This window comes from Hoplias malabaricus, chromosome 2, assembly GCF_029633855.1.
Source record: "Hoplias malabaricus isolate fHopMal1 chromosome 2, fHopMal1.hap1, whole genome shotgun sequence".
Lineage (NCBI taxonomy): Eukaryota > Metazoa > Chordata > Actinopteri > Characiformes > Erythrinidae > Hoplias > Hoplias malabaricus.
In genome coordinates this window covers 27,426,262-27,445,752 of record NC_089801.1, presented here as the reverse complement: position 1 = coordinate 27,445,752, position 19,491 = coordinate 27,426,262, and the positions used below count along the sequence as shown (strand labels likewise).

Genomic DNA, 19,491 nt, shown 5'->3' with positions numbered 1-19,491 from the left:
TGAATGCAATGATGTGGAGATGGCAAATGTCAATATTTTATTCGTAATAGAACATAGATGACAGATCAAATGTTTAATGTGAGTAAATGTAACATTTTAAAGGAAAAATATGTTGATTCAAAATTTCAGTGTGTCAACAAATCCCAAAAAAGTTGGGACAAGTAGCAATAAGTGGCAGGAAAAAGGAAATTGAGCATATAACGAACAGCTGGAAGATCAATTAACACTAATTAAGTAAATTGACAACATGATTGGGTATAAAAAGAGCTTCTCAGAGTGTCAGTGTCTCTCTGAAGCCAAGATGGTAAGAGGATCACCAATTCCACCATTGTTGTGCAGAAAGATAGTGCAGCAATACCAGAATGGTGTTACCCAGCGTAAAATAGCAAAGACGTTTAAGTTGTCATCATCAACCGTGCATAACATCATCAAAAGATTCAGAGAATCTGGAACAAATGCTGTGCGTAAGGGTCAAGGCTGTAAAACTCTACTGGATGCTCGTGATCTCCGGGCCCTTAAACGTCACTGCACCTCAAACAGGAATGCCACTGTCAAGGAAATAACAGAATGGGCTCAGGAATACTTCCAGAAAGCATTGTCAGTGAACACAATCCACCGTGCCATCCGCCATTGCCAGCTGAAAACTCTACAGTGCAAAGAGGAAGCCATTTCTAAGCAAGCTCCACAAGCTCAGACGATTGCACTGGGCCAGGGGTCTTTTAAAATGGAGTGTGGCAAAATGGAAGACTGTTCTGTGGTCAGATGAGTCACGATTTGAAGTTGGGGGGGGGGTTGCATGAGTGCTTGTGGCATGGGCAGCTTGCATGTCTGGAAAGGCACCATTAATGCAGAGAACTATGTTCAGGTTCTAGAACAACATATGCTCCCATCTAGACGTCATCTTTCAGGGAAGACCCTGCATTTTTCAACAAGATAATGCCAGACCACATTCTGCAGCAATCACAACATCATGGCTACGTAGGAGAGGGATCCGGGTACTGAAATGGCCAGCCTGCAGTCCAGATCTTTCACCTATAGAGAACTTTTGGCGCATCATAAAGAGGAAGGTGCGACAAAGAAGGCCCAAGACGATTGAACAGTTAGAGGCCTGTATTAGACATGAATGGGAGAGCATTCCTATTTCTAAACATGAGAAACTGGTTTCCTCTGTCCCCAGACGTCTGTTGAATGTTGTAAGAAGGGGGGATGCCACACAGTGGTAAAAAATGGCCTTGTCCCAACTTTTTTTGGGATTTGTTGACGCCATGAAATTTTGAAACAACATATTTTCCCCTTAAAATGATACATTCTCTCAATTTAAACATTTGCTCTGTGATTTGTTCTATTCTGAATAAAATATTAGATGTTGGCACCTCATCATTGCAATGCAACATCATTGCATTCAGTTTTTATTCACAATTTGTTTAGTGTCCCAACTTTTTTGGAATCCGGTTTGTATTTAAAATCTTAATTTTTCTCAATATTCATCTTTCTTGCTAATATTTTATTCTCATATTATTCTCATATTTATTTATATTTTTTAAATTATTTTACCACTTGATGGTGGAACTGAATGTAGATTGTATAAGCTAACCGATTTCTGTTTAATCTGTTCTTTACTGGAACATCTGTATTCTGCGAATGTGAATGCAATGATCAGACCCAACTGACATTCCAGGTAGGTCTGTTAGTTTTCTCTCACACTTCCTGTGCATTTTATATTCCAAGTTTTTGGTCAGCACTTAATTATGTATATTTTGATGTTTTGTTTGGTAGCTCCACCACAAGAGGACAAAGTCGCTGTAAGTCTGCAATCATTCCAAGTTTCAAGAACTAGACAACTGAGCCCAAAAGCTTGTGTTATGCGTTAGCATTTTGTTATGTTAAAATCTAAAATCAGTGACTTTGCAGTTTTACAATTTTAAGAAACCTTGTGTCAATTGTTGAAATACAACAAATTCATTTTTCATTTTTGACCTATTTTAGTTATATGTGGTGGTGGGAATAGCTGGTGTTGCACTGACTGGGTGCATCTTGATGTTGATCTTTCTCAAATATGGAAGAAACTCAAAGTTTGGCCTGAAAGGTGAGCATGTGTTATTTATTGGATGGATTATTTCATGTTTAGTTCAGGATTTAGCATAATTCTCTGCCATTTTTAAAGGGTTCATTGATTTTGCCAAAGCAAACTTATTTAAACTTAGTAGCCAAATAATAACAAAGTTTCAATGTTACTTTTTGTCCCAAAATTTGTTCAGATAAGGCCAAACAGAATAAACACTACCGCATTTGAAAAATATATTATTGATCTTATTTTCTGAAAAATGTTTTTTTTTTTCCCTCAAAATTTTGGAATTTTAATATGCATGGGGCATAGCTCTTGTGCCCAGAATTGACTCTAGGCATGACCACTGACTTGTAAATGTTTGTTTGCCTATTAAGGTCAGATAGGTAAAATCAACTCATGAAATTAGCTCAAAGTTGGTACATGAAGGAAATATATATAGTATAGATCTAGAGGATAAAAAGAAACTCCTTGTGAAATGAATGAGGGCTAAATCTAATTACTCTCCTCAAGTCCTGGGATACCTATATGATACATGTTAATCCTGAAGTTTTTGTCTTTAGAAAGTGTGATTTTATTCTTATCTTTATCATATGAAGTTAGAATACCTGAATACCGGTCCTAAAATAGGTGTTTGGTAAATGCATTTTATTCGCTTCGGGTTATGTCAAATATAGATTCTAACATTTACAGTTTAAGTCTTTCAGCTAGTTCAGCTAGCTTTAACTAGCACAGGAAAGCCTCGCTAATGATCACAGGACTAAGCTACTGTTCTACACTATGTTCTGTGTTTGACAGGAGGGCTTGTGTTCCTGTTTATTTCTAGTCTTATTTGGTCTTGGCTAATTTTCAAAGTCTTGGGCTGCCATTGAAATGGGCTTTCACCCCCGAATACATATTTTATTGACATAGTTAAAGTGTAATAAATATCAGGAGAGTGTCTGCCAGGCAAAACAACTACTCTGATACTGGGGAAAGATTGTCTGAGTTGAAGTGTCCTAGCCAGCCTGATGTCAGGCCAGTTTTGACCATAAGATAACACCTCTAAATTTCCTAGAACACATTTAAAGATTTGCGGATTCCTGCTCATTTTTATGGAGCCTTCTGCATGTTGCTAAGTGTCTCGCCTTCACACCACCAACTGAAACCAGGCTTTAACTAAGACCATTACCTCTCACTATCAGAAAACAAATTAGTGTACTAGTACATTAATGTTCACTAAAGGTACAAACAGTATAAATGTATCTTTAAATGTGCAAAAGTTGTTTAAAAATCGAGTTGTGTTCCCTACATAACATTGCCTTCTCCAGAAGAAGAGGTGAATGTTGGTAAGCTTTCACTATAGAACTATTTAATACAAGACCAAAATATAAATCTAAATAAAATTTCGAGTATGAAATCAATGCAAATGAAAAAGTTCTTTATAAATATACTTGAATTAAACTGAATTGAGTTTTGACATGAATCTCAGTGTTTTCTTTTTTTCTTTTTTCTTTGTTTTGCTTTGAAAATCAATGATCCCTCTTTTAAAAGAGGTCTTTGTTCAAGATTTTGAATAACAGAAAAAATATGCATGATAATGTAATTTCTAACAGCTGAAATTAGAAAATAATTCCAATTAAATATGTTCATAGTCTTGTACCTGTCCACAATTTTTAAGATAAAGGCATTCTAAGTAGTGTTATATATTTTGCCAATGATGTGACATTATACCTATATTCTTTCTCTGCAGGGTCTGTAATTGTTCCCTTCTCCTCCTCAGGCTCCTCCTCAGTTATCAGTAATGATGACGACTCAGCCAGCCCACTCCATCATGTCTCCAATGGCAACAACACGCCATCATCCTCTGAGATGGGCCCAGATGCTGTCTTCATTGGCATGACTAAAATCCCTGTGATCGAGAACCCACAATACTTCCGTAATCCAAGCAGCATGCTGAAAACAGACACTTGTGAGTTGTCAGTGTGCAACACCACACGTTAATAACCCCTAACATTTCCTAGCCCATTCTATATGAGGCTGGTATGCAGCTGAATTAAATTAAGATGTATCTTTTTATCTAGTTGCACCAAACCTAGTTTAACTGTATGGTTATGTAAATTAACATTTTATTCTACTAATAGTTGTACAGTAAACCTTTAGACATTGCAAGTTCTGATTATGTTCTGGGTGGCTTCTACTTACAGCTGTATGCTGTTATAGGATATGGAAGGAGGTGATGGGAATTTATAGGACATCAGACTGGAAGGAGAAGACGAATGGGGCATTTTCCTCATATTTTAGTTAATGTTAATATCATTACATATAAATACAAGTACAATAGTGTTTACATTCCAGAGACGTCTTAGAGTAAGGAAAATATGAAAATGTACAGAGCTTAGGGTCCTGTGACCTGAGATTAGGGACCTGTGAAATGGTAGCAAGTACAAAACTTTTCAAGAAATCTGTGAATCTATATGAACATTTGTTTTATTGACAAATGCAATAAGAAAAGAATTGCAGTATTCCAGATTTAATGTTTGTATTGCATTTTACAAAATGTCCCAATTTTGTCTGGATAAAAGATTTTACAAATGTCAAATACAAACAGGCATACCATTATTTCAAAAGGATGTTTTTAGTTGCAGCACTGATTTCATACTTACTCACTTCCACATAGCACCATAACACAGCAGTTTATGAGTTAAGATAAAATAATATACATCCCACTGAGGAAATTGTAGTTTGTCATTGATCTACATGTTATACATACTCCTTTAAATGTAGTTGAAGCCATAAAACAGGTGGCAGTGAAGAGTCAGGCTTGTGATACCACCTGATGCCACTATTTTTATTCCTAGTTGTTCAACACATCAAACGACACAACATTGTGCTGAAGAGAGAACTCGGAGAGGGGGCTTTTGGCAAAGTGTTCCTAGCAGAATGCTATAACTTGACACCTGACCAGGAGAAGATCCTCGTGGCTGTAAAGGTATGACCTTTTAGAATCTTGCAACGCAATATGTTACAGGTTATGCCTTTAATGGAAAGTGCATGCCATTCCTATGTAACCTTCCTGTTTTCTTAATGAAGAACTTAGTGGGCTGTTGTAATGTGATTAATGTGTCCAAAAATAATTTTCCTTATGATAAATTCTAAATCTTGAAGACTTTGAAAGAGGCGAGTGAGAGTGGGAGGGCAGACTTCCACAGAGAAGCGGAGCTCCTGACCAACCTGCAGCACGAGCACATTGTCACCTTCTATGGTGTGTGTGTCGAGAGTGATCCCCTCATAATGGTGTTTGAGTACATGAAACACGGAGACCTCAACAAGTTCCTCAGGTACTTGTATAAATATGTGAAAAACAATGGTTGAATTTGCTTGAAGTTTGTGAGCCGATGTACACCATTTTACCTGCAGAGATATATATTTTTATATATACATAAGGTGCTCTCTACAGATATGCAGCTATAAAATAACACAAAACATTATTTATTGCTCATCCATTTGCTGTTTCGTGAAAAAAAAAAAAAAATTAACCGTTATGTGTTTATTGGTGCAGTGAATGAACAAAAACCTAAAGGAATTATAAAATGGTTGTCCATGAAGAAGGGGAACACAGCTCTCCTTCATCAGAAGGAGATCAAAATATAAAAGACCAGTCATTACAGCAAAAGCTGTTGACCTGTACAAATTAGGAAATGGCTAAATAGAAATAGCGAAAAAATTTAAAGTGCTCTTCTAATATGGCAAAATTTTAAAGCAACTGAAAATGTCAAGGTTATCCAAGACATTCATTTTGGTGTTAGAATATCTACCAGACTAAAAACAGACACTTTAGGTGGGGCCTTCCCCACAGAGAAGTATGACGGTGGATCTGTGATGGTGTGGGCCTTCAGATACATGGTATCATAGACCCCATCAAGTACCAGCAGATATTTAATTGCTTCAGCCATTTCAAAATCAACACAAAAATGCTGACCAACTGATTAACTAGAGTCATCTCAGACCCTTGAGTAGAACCCTGTAATAAACTTGTGATGATCTGATAATTAGAGGCCTCGGTATCTGAAGGATCTGGAGAGATTATGTTTGAAGGAGTCGTCTCAAATCAGATCTTACAGGAAGTGGCACAGCATGTTAAATGTAGAGGTGGCACAAAGATTTAGACAAGTAAGCTGTGAATTCAGAAAGTCCTCTGTATTGATATAATCTACCAATACTGGAGATAAATTTATGATGGTTCTATGAAGTGATACTTTCTGATGGTATATAAAGACAACATCAGCTCATTTTGACCATTAGTATTGTAAATCGAAACCATTAGGAGTAATACAAGTATGTATTATGCCATCCATCCATTATCTGTAACCGCTTATCCAATTTAGGGTCACGGGGGGTCCAGAGCCTACCTGGAATCATTGGGCGCAAGGTGGGAATACACCCTGGAGGGGACGCCAGTCCTTCACAGGGCAACACAGACACAGACACATTCACATTCACTCACACCTACGGACACTTTCGAGTCGCCAATCCACCTGCAACGTGTGTTTTTGGACTGTGGGAGGAAACCGGAGCACCCGGAGGAAACCCACACGGACACGGGGAGAACACACCAACTCCTCACAGACAGTCACCCGGAGCGGGAATCGAACCCACAACCTCCAGGACCCTGGAGCTGTGTGACTGCGACACTACCTGCTGCGCCACCGTGCCGCCCTGTATTATGCCAACTAACTTAAAAACTTAAGAAAGGAGTATCACAGTCACACAGCTCCAGGGACCTGGAGGTTGTGTGTTAGAGCCCCACTCAGGGTGACTGTCTGTGAGGAGTTGGTGTGTTCTCCCCGTGTCCGCATAGGTTTCCTCCGGGTGCTCCGGTTTCCCCTCACGGTCTAAAAACACACGTCGGTAGGTGGATTGGCGACTCAAGTGTCCATAGGTGTGAGTGAATGTGTGTGTTGCCCAGGGTGTTCCTGTCTTGCGCCCAGTGATTCTGAGTTGGCTCTGGACCCACTATAACCTTGAACTTGATAAGCGCTTACAGAAAATAAATGAATGAATGAATGTTTTGCTCATCTTTTATAGTGGAGCCACTAATCGATAACAGTAAATGCTGTTCTGTACAATGCACGGTTTTACATGTGTATACTTGGTGTTACTCATGGAGGAACAGTTCAGTTAAAACAATAGTGTTGCCATTAATAATAAATCAAAGCAAAAAAAAAAAGGTGCCTACTAGACTTCAGTTTTTTCTTTTTCAGGGCTCATGGGCCAGATGCTGTGCTGATAGCGGATGGGCAGCAGAGTATGCTGGTGGAGCTGACTCAGTCGCAGATGCTACACATTGCTCAGCAGATAGCGGCCGGCATGGTGTATCTGGCCTCACAGCACTTTGTTCACAGAGACCTGGCCACACGAAATTGCCTGGTGGGAGAGAATCTGCTTGTCAAGATAGGGGACTTTGGCATGTCCAGAGATGTGTACAGCACCGATTATTACAGGGTAAGTGCATGTGTGAGGTTTTGAATATTGTAGTGCCTTTCTCTTGTTCATGGAGCCTTAGGACCATAGTACTGTATTAGCTGGATCACCAGCTACATTCGACCACAACATGCATTTCCAGGAAAAAATACAAAAACAATTTATGTTCATTCTTTTACACAGGCAGGATGCAGATAAAGCCCATAGCTACAAATTAGTATACAAAACCAAACCACAAGTCTATAAATCTGTTAACTCTGTATAAAAAATCTGTATACTTCGAATGATGACTAGATTAGGAACACCTATTTTGTTTCTACACTCACTGCCCATTTTATCAGCTCCACTGACCCTACGGAAGCTCTGTGTTCTAAAATTACAGATCATTTGGATGATCTGGATGATTATGAATCATTCTCAGTTCTGCAGTGACACTGACGTGGTGGTGTGTTAGTGTGATGCACTGGTGCAAGTGGATCAGGCACAGCAGTGCTGCTTCAATTTTTAAACAGTGTCAACTCACTGTCCACTCTGTTAAATACACCTTCTTTGCTAGTCCATCCTGTAGATGTTGGCGACAGTAGCTCATCTTTTGCTACAACAGTTTGTGGTTGTTGTCCTCTAGTCCTTCATCAGTGGACATGGGACACCATCCACAGGACGCTGCTGGCTGGACATTTTTGGTTGGTGGATTATTCTCAGCCCAGCAGTGACACTGATGGCTTTAAAAACTCTAGCAACACTTCAGAGTCTGATCCACTTGTACCAGCACAACACACATTAACACACCACCACCACGTCAGTGTCACTGCAGCGCTGAGAATGATCCACCACCCAGATCACACCTGCTCTGCGGTGGTCCTGTGGGGGTCCTGTAGGGTGGAATGTGGAGAGGAAAGTATGCAGAGAAGCAGGTGGACTGCAGTCTGTATTTGTAGAATTACAACATGCTCCTGTGTGGTCAGTGGAGCTGATAAAAAGGACCCTGACTGTAGATACAAGGTAGTGATAATTCAGCGAGTTTACTGTATTGAAATTTACAATTTAAATTGAACTAAATTAGAGAAATTAAAATAAGCTTGGTTCAAAAACATAAATTACTGGTACATAATAAAATGTAAAATATGAATAATAGGATAATACAAAATGTTATTATATGCTTCAATTAAGAATTGGATGTCAGATGTCAGATCTCTGTCTGGATGAAATATGAATAAGGAGTATAATGTTAATTTGTGAGTAGTGTGCCCACCCAGAGAAAGGCCACTTATGCTCTCTTGGACTCCTGACCACAGACAGATGGCTGTGGCATAACCCAAGATTGAACTCACAATCTCGCAGTAAGAGGGCCAACACTTAGACAATGCTCATGGCCCCCACAACAGTATATTTGAACTAAAATAGATCACCATATAAACAGCACAGCTGTGCAGTATAGTGCATCATGAAGACTGGAATAGCATACTTACACACAGAGACACACTCACCTCAGAATGTGTTTCATGTGTTCTTTCCATGAAACAATAGCAGGGTCACAATTATAACAACTTAGCTCTGCTATGTTTATCTTCCATAAGTACTATTTAAATGCAAATCCCCTATTCCTCACCAAACTAACTGTTTCTCAGGCTAAAGTGGCCACACAGGGAAAAACAGGGAAAAAAGCTCTGTTTCCTGACTTTAGACCTTGCGCTACCAACAATGTCATAAATACAAATAAAACCATCATCCTGCTGTTTCCTTAGCGGTCTTAGTCTTATTGTGACTAATCCATTAAGTTTTTGGACACAAAAGACTATGGATTGTATAAAATGAAGAAACCTAAAACAGGCTATTAGATGCAATGAAATATGGATTTGAGAAAAAAAAAAGAACAGTTCCCCCCCACAGCGTGTTGTTCCAGAAAAAGCTCTGACCATCTGACAGTGAAGGGCTCTCCCAAATCTACCCCCTGCCAACACTGCCGGAAACACTCTGCTGTGTCAGCACCCTTCTGGGTGTGAGTGTGTGTGTGCGTGTTTGTGTTTGTGTGCAAGACAGAATACCAGCTTCTTCTGCCATGAAACACCAGACACTGAATCAACAACTAACTGGAACCTAGAGCTGGCAATGGACTCATTTTTTTCTTTTTTATGAAAAAATGTAGTGGGTTTGATTCACGCTCCGGGTGACTGTCTGTGAGGAGTTGGTGTGTTCTCCCCGTGTCCGCGTGGGTTTCCTCCGGGTGCTCCGGTTTCCTCCCACAGTCCAAAAACACACGTTGCAGGTTGATTGGCGACTCAAAGTGTCTGTAGGTGTGAGGGTGTGAGTGAATGTGTGTGTCTGTGTTGCCCTGTGAAGGACTGGAGCCCCCTCCAGGGTGTATTCCCACCTTGCGCCCAATGATTCCAGGTAGGCTCTGGACCCACTGCGACCCTGAATTGGATAAGCGGGTACAGATAATTGATGAATGAAAGAATTTACTTTGATAATTGTCATATGCCATAAAATTATTAATGTGTCCTTGCAGGTGGGTGGTCACACCATGCTGCCTATCCGCTGGATGCCCCCAGAAAGCATCATGTACCGGAGGTTCACAACAGAGAGTGATGTGTGGAGTCTTGGGGTGGTGCTGTGGGAGATCTTCACCTATGGCAAGCAGCCCTGGTACCAGCTCTCCAACAACGAGGTCAGAATACCACGACATAGTCCACACATTTGCTTTTATGGATGTTTCCTCACCTTTTGTGCTCTCCAGGCTGTTTGCGTGCTCAAAACTAGCCTAATGTGTTTACAAAGCCCAGGTGTCACTAAATGGGTAAAAAAATGTAGGGTCTCACTCCAGTATTCTAAGCTATCTCTCTCAGCTCATGGCAGAGAACCAACATCTGGTGGTTTTTAGACAAAAATAGACCTCCTAACTTTGAATGGCATGAACCGAAATGAGGATATTGCTCTATTCCTGCTCTGTAGTGGGGAAATATTAAATTATTTTTGCTGTAGACAGTGAGTAAAAAACTTACAACAAACAATACTTGTATTTTGCCTCAAACAAATCTTTGTGCTTAAGAGCAGCTGAGCTTCTGAATGTAAACAAACAAGAACAGTGTTTCCCCACAATTTTTTATGTTGTCTTTATTTGTGCCCTAATGTGATATACATCTGAATTAATTAAAACTGTCCAAGTGCTTGTTTAGAACATTTAACATTTTTCTCTAATACTTCCAAAAGAACATGTAAGAAATTTACTTTAAGAAAGTGCACACTCAGGTGTGTATCCAGTGCACACTGTAAAAAAAGCACATCAAAGCACAATAAAGTACATTGCAATCGTGACAGGCAGGTGGCAGTGTCAGACTGCAAGAGATTAAGTCTGTGATCCAGTATTTTTCAACCTTTTGACTCAAAGCAGGTGAAGCTTTTTTTGTGAGATTTAAAGTGATGGTTTTTTTTTTGTTCTTTTGCTAATTACACAATTAAGAATGCCTTACTTATTGTCTGTGTTGAACAACTGTACACTATAGATTCAGCAGTTAGAAATTAGGTTGAGGTTAAAGATAAATATAGTTCTTCAGTGGCGTTGCTGCAAAGACCCAAAGAATTTAGACTTTACAATGCTTCTACGTTTGTTTAAACACATGCACATCCAATGCCCACATTATAAGGCTTAGAGGCTACAGAAAATGAAATAATTTAAAACAAAACTCTAAATGTAAGTATTCTTGTTATCTCAGGCAAGTATAATATATAATAAGTACCTTTTTATTTATAATTTAAGAAATACCTGTTTTTAAGGACTTGTTTTGAAAAAGTCATTTCCACTGTGTACAGTTAGTTGTCCTTAAGGTGTACAACTACTAACCCTAGCCCATCTATTGCTGCAAAATTTATCAATTCTCTAGCCAGTCCATCAACCGAAAGATACTACTACTCACCAGATATTATTTAGATGGTGGACCATTTAGTTTTTATACACCTCAGTGTTAATGCTGTGTTAAGAATAGTCTGTCAACCAAAAAATATCTTGCCCACTGACAACATGAATTGTGCCAGAGAAAAGATTAGTTATGGTCTCTAACTGTACTCTTACAAGATGTAATAAATCATACGTCTCTGTCAAAGTTCACAGATGACATTGCTTTTGAAATATGAGCAGGTATTTTGTAGTTAGTATGCTTCAGAATAGGATTATATGCATCACAATGTGTCCTACATTTTAGCATGTGTTACCAGAGGTGGGTAATATCTAGCTTCATGTACTCAAACACATATACTTCAGTCTAGTTTCAACAATTTTGTACTTTTAGTATTTTCAAGATCTATTATATTTACACCAGCTAAAGTTAATTAATGATGAAAGTAATCTAAATGTTAGTTACTGATACGGCTTAGTTTCACTGCATTCATGTTTTCTTTTTGTTTACTATGTTCACCTTTTAATCAAGTCTATATTTTACCAGTGTAACAACTTAGGCACTCTCTCTTCCCATTTGTGTTACATAATAGTGTTTAGTCAGTGTAGAATAGCTGTGTGTGTGTGTGTGTGTTTGCTGTGGTTTGTCCTGCAGGTGATTGAGTGTATCACACAGGGCCGAGTATTGCAGAGGCCTCGCACCTGCCCCAAAGAGGTGTACGACCTGATGCTGGGCTGCTGGCAGCGCGAACCCTACATGAGACTCAACATCAAAGAGATCCACAATCTGCTTCAGAGCCTGGCCAAGGCTTCACCTGTTTATCTGGACATCCTGGGCTGACCATGTGTGCGTGTGTGCGTGTGTGTGTGTGTGTGTGTGTGTGTGTGTGTCTATATGAGACTGGGCTTGTGTGTCCTTGCTTGTGCTTCTGCCTCTTCACCACATAGACAAAAGGCCTTAAAGTTGATTGTGTGCATTTCTGTACATTTTCATTTTCTTTTTCCTTTTTTTCCCTGCCTCTCTCCAGAGATGTCCATATCTGCCCTGCATCCAACTGTACTTTTTTTCTGAAAAATGTGTATGTGTCTTGGACGAACAAAAGGGAATCGGGCTATCGCTGTGTATATATACTCATCATGGACAGCCGATTTCTGAGGCTTTTTTTAATTATTTATTTTTTTTCCTCCTGATGATCAGAGGAATGTTTTACGGAATAAAAGGCAAAATTAAAGCAAAAAAAAAAAAAGAAAGAAAACAAAGAAAGAATAATCTGCAAAAATGAAAAAAGATGCTCTTTGATCAGGCCAGGCTTATGCTTTTATGTGTCAAGTACAACATAGAAAATTGTGAAACATGGACTTTTTGGAGGAAAAAGGGAAATTTAGCATGTTTTTTTTTTTGGTTTGTTTTATTTTTTTAGTCCAGCCACCAGTGTCATTTTTATTTGTATTGGAGGAAAAATCTGTTCATTAGCACAACACTGTTGTTGCCCTGGCCACACGTCAAGGCTAATCCAGTGCGCACTGCAAAACACTTTGTTGGAATGTTTATGGAAGAGTAATCTCTTTAGCTACAAGATTCTTCTTCTCAAGACTTCATTGTTAGATATTCATTATATTTTATTTATCCAGGTGTTACCCTGGGTGGTATTCCTCCTTGTGGTTGGCGCTTTTTTTTTTTTTTTTAATTTATTTTATTTTTTACTTTTGTTTTTTACAACTGATGGTAAAAATGCACTATATCTTTCAGTCTTTAACCAGGTAACAGAAGCACAGAGACAAAGAGGCAGAGAGATGGAGAGTTGATACATTTCATTTATCGCTGTAATAAGGCTGTTGCACAGGGGACAGGTATTACTGCATACATTTGCTTGATTTAGCCATTCACCAGTTCTTTGGTTTTGGCGAGAGCACAGTGGCGTAGTCACCAGCAGTGGTGTTCCACAAGGTCCTGGGGTCAGTGAAACTGCAGCCTCTAACGACTGGGACATTTTCACGCATATTTAAGGACTATTTCAGGGCCTGTCTTTGTCGTCTTGCTTGGTGGTTACAGCAATGACAGCATCATTGGATACTTTTTCAGTGGCAAAAAGTGACCAGATTTGTGCTCTTTCAGCGGTCTCCGTGTTATTACTCATGTTACCACTGAATGGATTTTGCCTTCTGGATGTTTAAGGGGTTAAAAATGATAGACGTTGTCTAGGGCATGACAACCCCCACTGGATTGAAAAGATGGATTTCATTTGCACTTATGATTATCCACATTTATCAGTTTTTATAAGATTGATTATCTACTATGAAATAATCATGTAATAGTGTGTGGTTGATCTCTAATATATCTTCCTTTTTATTTCCTTTTTTTTTTTTGTTTCTTTTTGTTGTGGGCAGTTTCAAAGCGATGGATTTGGTGGGCACTGTGATGTGAGCATTTGATGTGAGAGTGGTATGATGCAAACTTGGCCATCCCTGAGGTCACCACTGGACAACACAGACCCTATGAAGGGACAGGCCAGGGTTCAGTGTCTGTGTGCTTCAAACCCACCAAATATGTGAAAAAAGGAGGCGTAAAAGAAGAAGAACTACTAATGTACTGCTAGTCTCAGTACAGACACTTTGTCCGACAATTAACTACATTTAGCACTAACTCTCCATAATTAGCAAGTGATTCTGGCTGACATTCTCCTCACCACTTCAGTACTACACTAAACCAAACTTTCTCCAGGTAACACTACAGTATCTCTCAAGTTCTTCTGTAAATGAATAAATCCTTTATTTACTCTGTGGGTGTCCTTATAATGTCCTCTCTGCAAGTGACATGTTGCGAGTAGGTTTTTGTTGTTGTTGTTGTTTTTTTTAATTTTTTGAGTGCAAAAATGACAAAGCTCTGAAAAAGTATTGCACTGAGTGAGTGTGCAATCAGAATGTAAATAACCCATAAACCGCATCTGTTGTCGTTTGTACCCTGATGTCAAACTCTTTCTGAGCCGTCTGTGTATCGGCTGCAATTTTTTTTTCCGGGGATCCCTTTCACAAGTCGCAGAACGGTGTTCCTAAACATTCTAAGAAACCGGTCATCTTTGAACCGGTGTTTAATGAAGCATTATGAAGTGTCAGAGCTGTAACCTTTCTTTCTGTCAACTGCTCATATTTTTGTAATATTCAAATAATTGTAAGCACTGCAAAAAATGCACAGAAAGAAATATGTTTCTTTATAGATGGTTATTCCTTCATCAGGCAGATACTTTATTTTGGAAGCAGGTTTTTAAGAAAAGAGTGCTTTATTTGCTGTAAAGTACTTATATTCAGATTTCATTGCTAGAAATAAGCCACTTTTTTGGCATTTAGCCAGCTGTTGGCTAAATTAGCCCAAACTCGGTTCTGTGAGGAAATAAAACATGTAGGAAAATAATGGAGAAATATTTGCACACATGAAATATTTGGTCCAAACCATTATGCTAAAACCTAAGACTCTGTCCAAATTTAGATTGTTCTTTTATGCGCTTTGTGACAGACTTTCTGAAAAGTCAACTTCATTTAACAAAGGTCTTTTGTTGAGTTTTGTATTATAGAGATGTCTGCTCTAAATAGCCAGCCTGTACTTCATCGCTGTACAGTTAAAAAACTGTGTATATGAATATGAATAGTATATTATTTATATATATATATATATATATATATATATATATATATATATATATATATATATATATATATATATATATATATATATATATATATATATATATATATATATATATATATATATATATATATATATATATGTCCTGTTTAAAAAACAGTTATCATGTCAAGATGTATGACATTAATTATAAAGGGAAAGAAATATTTCTCCTGGGTCACAGGCAACGTGTGTGTAAATACGATTTATTTTGTGAGAGACAATGTACTGTATCATTTGTTTGTGCTTGTTCACAATATCAGTGAAGATTCAGTTCTTTTTTGGGTTTTTTTGGTTTTTCTTTGGGGTGGGTTTGATTTGTTTTTTTCTAAACGTCATTGAATTCCTGTTACAGAAATTTAACATTAACTGGGGCTTTATTTTGCACTCTCCTATGATTATGGGGGCAGTTAAGAATTCCTGCTCAACCATGCCATTAATTATTAATTATAATAATAAATATAATTTAATTATTTATTTAATTATATTATTATTATTATTATTATTATTATTATTATTCTCCAAGGTGTTTACTCACTGAAGAACTGACATAGCACTGGAACACTGTATTATTTCCTATTAGCTATTTCAGAATTAGATTTTTTATTATTTTTTTTTTGGAGATACTATGTTTTAGCCAGCTTTCTGCTGAGAGTGACTGTGTGTGTGTGGGTGTGTGTGTCCCGGAGAACCTGTGCGTACTTTCTGTGTGAGTGTGTTACTTGCCTTTATTTATTTTGCTCCTGGCAGACTCAATCTTCTCACTGCTTAGATATCAGTATTCTATGCTTTGTGCATCCTGTGAGCAGCTTCTCTGCAGTCAGTGGAAATGTCCCTTGTAATACTGTGCATTTAATAAAAGTGGTATGTCTTACAAGGCTGTTTCTCTGCATTTTTACATACAAGCCCCATTTCCAGAAAAGTTGGGACCCTTTCTAAAAATAAAAATAGAAAATAAAAAGTATTGTTTGTAAAATTGGCTAAACTTTTGACTGGTAAATTTAAAAAGAAAATATTTTTTATTGACAAACGTAATATATGAATAAATAAAATAGGATCTGAGGCCTGCAGCATACACATGAAAGGGGGACGATGGCATGAAAAGAGGAAGATGGATGATGACAGAACTAAATTTGTTGCACTCTTGTATGCAAAGACTAAGCATTTTCCATCTTCCAGTTGATAATATCATGAAATGTTTCAGAGTCTGGGGAAGTCTCTATAGGTAAAGGCCAAGGGTGGAAACCACTGCTGAATGGGCATGAGCATCGAGCCCTCAGATGATGAGACAAGGTCGTGCTAAAAGATGGACATAGCCAAATGGGCTCAGGAGTACTTCAGAAAATTCTTGCCACTCATAAGTCTCTGGATGAAGAAATGCAACCTGAGACTATATTATGCATTATGTCTGTTGTCAGACATTTCAGATTTTTTTTTTTTAAACCTTGTTTTGACATTTCTGCCAGTCAGAGCAGGCAAACATGACAGAGATTAGGCGGAGCGTTACTGGTTTATGGGGACAGTATTTGAAGATCTCTAAAATAATTTGTATTTATTTATTTTACATTGAACGCTACCATTTTGTTGCTGGTTGCCCTCTTCCTCTTTTACTCTGCAACTCTTGCAGGCTTTTCCAATGAACTGGTTAACTCTAGAAGTATCGCTGTCTTCCCTGTACCAGTATAACGCACGCTAAAACATCCCCACTCTACTCAGTGTCAATGCAGCACTGAAGGATCCACCACCCAATTACACCTGCTCTGGGGTGGTCCAATGGGGGTTGTGACCATTGAAGAGCAGGGTGAAATGGGCATAAGAAAATGCGTAGAGAAGAATGAACAGTGGATGTAGACACAAGGGAGGTGTTTCTAATTCAGTGTAAAGGCAGAAAAGAATGCAGCTGTGTCTCACTCATTTGCTGATGTGAAAATGTAGAGATTTCTCATTAGAACAATGAGATGCTCTGGTATTCCCATCTTCCAGAGAACAGCCCGTAATTTCTTGTGGTCAACAAAATCAAACACTGCTGTAGTCCCTGAAGCACGCCGACTTCCCTCTTGAATTTCTTGGCATTTTATGTAGTTCAGCATATATCTGCATTGCCCTGCTTTTGCTAGATCCTGCTTGAACATCTGGAAGCTCTCTTTCGGTGTAAGGCTCTAGTCTACGTTGAATGATCTTCAGCAGAACTTTAGCGGTGTGTGTGGTATCAGGAAACTTGTTCAGTCGTTTGCACACTCCTTTCTTTGGCACGGCAATATAAACAGACTTTGTTCAATGTCGAACATTAAGTGACCTTCCACATTTGATCAGCACTTGTAACTTTTTTTTTCATTTATACACACTTAAAATTAGAAAAGAATATGGTTCTGTATAGACCTCTGAACTCTTGAAGTACTTGTTGCATTATGAAAGAGTTATTCAGATTGATGGAGGATGTGCTATATTCATTCATTCATTTATCCAGTAACAGGGTCGTGGAGGGCCCAGAGCCTACCTGGAATCATTGGGCGCAAGGCAGGAATACACCCTGGAGGGGGCGCCATTCCTTCACAGCGCGACTCACTCACACCCTCACACCTAAGGACACTTTTGAGTCACCAATCCACCTACCAACCTGTGTTTATTTGGCCATGTGAAGAAACCAGAGTAGTCCTCCGGAAACCCAGAAGAAACCCACGCAGACACACCAAACTCTTCACAGACCGTCACAGGGGGCTCAGAATGTGCTACAGGTGGTTCTATATAGTACCTTTCTGAAAAGGGTTCTTCTATTGTTACAATGTCAAGTTGAAACAACAGAGGAACCCTTTTTGGTTCATTTTAAGTGTGTACACTACTTCAAAGAGCTCTCCTCTTTTGTTCATTGTTTATTGTATATACAGCTTGCATAAACTAGCGCATGAATGTGTCTTTCTAGTTGTTTATTAATTAAGATTACTTTTGTATACAGACTTCATTGTACACATGCTCAGTGTGGCCGACAAACAATCCACATTATTTCCTTCAGACATGTATAAGTTGCCAAACCTACTTTTTCATATTTTAGTAGGCCATTATATTTCTTACATTTTATAACAGAGCAGAATGATGTAGGGGAAAATCTAAACAATGCTGTTATGATTTGAATGCTGTTCATTTACAACTGAAGCTCATATCCTAACTGATTCTGTAAACCACAATTTTAGTGTTATGCTAAGTAGGGTGACCAGAACCGAGATGGTGAAAAAGAGGACACGTCTCCGGGGGCGGGGCCGGGGCAATTACGACCAATAGCTCTACAGTCAGACCGTCCAATCCGAAGATTTTAGGCTACTACACCACGCCCCCTTCTCACTCAAGCGAACCAATCGGAGTAGGGGAGGGCGGGACTAGTTTGTGAAAGAAACGCTTCTAGAAGTTCTATGTAAGCTCTAGAAAAACAAAATCCCGGACATTTTAAGTCTAAAAAAGAGGACATGTCCGGGTAAAAGAGAAGGTCTAGTCACACTATGTTAAAAGTCACGGCTAGTCAGGCTTGTTAGTGCTGTGGTGAGCTTACCCCAAGTGAAGAAGCAAACTGCCATCTGTGCAAGTGTTGCTCACTAAACTACACCAATAAAAAACAATTATCCTTTTCTTTAAAATAACCCCAAGATGTTTATATTCTCCTCAGGACCAGCACATCCACGTCTGTATCCAGCTCTTTACTAGATTCAATTTTCTCAAACATATGACAATATCAAAATACTATGTACATATTACTGCCGTCCTCACAGCCTGAGAGTGTGCACGTCAGTTTTCTATAACCACTGTGCTCAATTTTTCCTGCCTAACTAGGTTAAGACTTCCAACACCCATAATTGGGGGAGGGGGGGTCAAACCTAGAAGGGGGGTTTGGGGAATAATAAATAAAAAAGAAATTCCACAAAAATATAAAAGCTTGTTTGAGTATTTTTACACAAAAAGCCCACACTGCAAGTTACAAGAGGTAAGAGTTGCTTTGTAACTTCAGACAAAATCAGACTTGAATCATTGCACCATTTTATATTCAACAACAAACACTAGCAGCATTTTAATGCAATTTAAATAAAGTTTAAACTAAGATTGGCCTAAAACAAACCCTGCAGTCTTGGTGTCATGTGAGATTAAGATAGTAATCGTAATAATAGATTTGTTAATCAGGCAATCAGTAATCATAACAGTATAAACTTCAGGGGGGATTGTTTGTTTGTTTTTATTTATTTATTTATTTATTTTTTGTAAAAATACCTTTGCTACAGAGACAAAATTGTTTATTTCAATGAGCTCCTAGAACAGGTTACGGTGAAACTTTAATGTTGGTAGCAGAATGTTACAGAGCACTTAAGTGAGAGTCTCCGAAATGTATTTTTATACTTAAGGTGGGCCGTT

At 38.5% G+C, this 19,491-nt stretch overlaps 1 protein-coding gene across 3 annotated transcripts in view; it reads left to right on the top strand.

Annotated features, from left to right (window-relative positions):
• ntrk2b (neurotrophic tyrosine kinase, receptor, type 2b) overlaps positions 1-15,054 on the top strand; it is a 34,170-nt gene extending 19,116 nt beyond the window's left edge. For 2 of the 3 annotated variants that reach the window (XM_066660319.1, XM_066660322.1), the window contains exons 10-18: positions 1,661-1,678; positions 1,777-1,802; positions 1,987-2,086; positions 3,798-4,016; positions 4,906-5,036; positions 5,213-5,385; positions 7,309-7,549; positions 10,038-10,196; positions 12,076-15,054. In XM_066660319.1, the coding sequence (XP_066516416.1) occupies positions 1,661-1,678; positions 1,777-1,802; positions 1,987-2,086; positions 3,798-4,016; positions 4,906-5,036; positions 5,213-5,385; positions 7,309-7,549; positions 10,038-10,196; positions 12,076-12,261 (1,253 nt within the window). In that variant the 3' untranslated portion in view covers positions 12,262-15,054. The remainder of the gene's footprint in view (positions 1-1,660; positions 1,679-1,776; positions 1,803-1,986; positions 2,087-3,797; positions 4,017-4,905; positions 5,037-5,212; positions 5,386-7,308; positions 7,550-10,037; positions 10,197-12,075) is intronic. The other variant, XM_066660321.1, reaches the window with a different exon arrangement.
• The last annotated feature ends 4,437 nt before the right edge of the window (positions 15,055-19,491 follow it).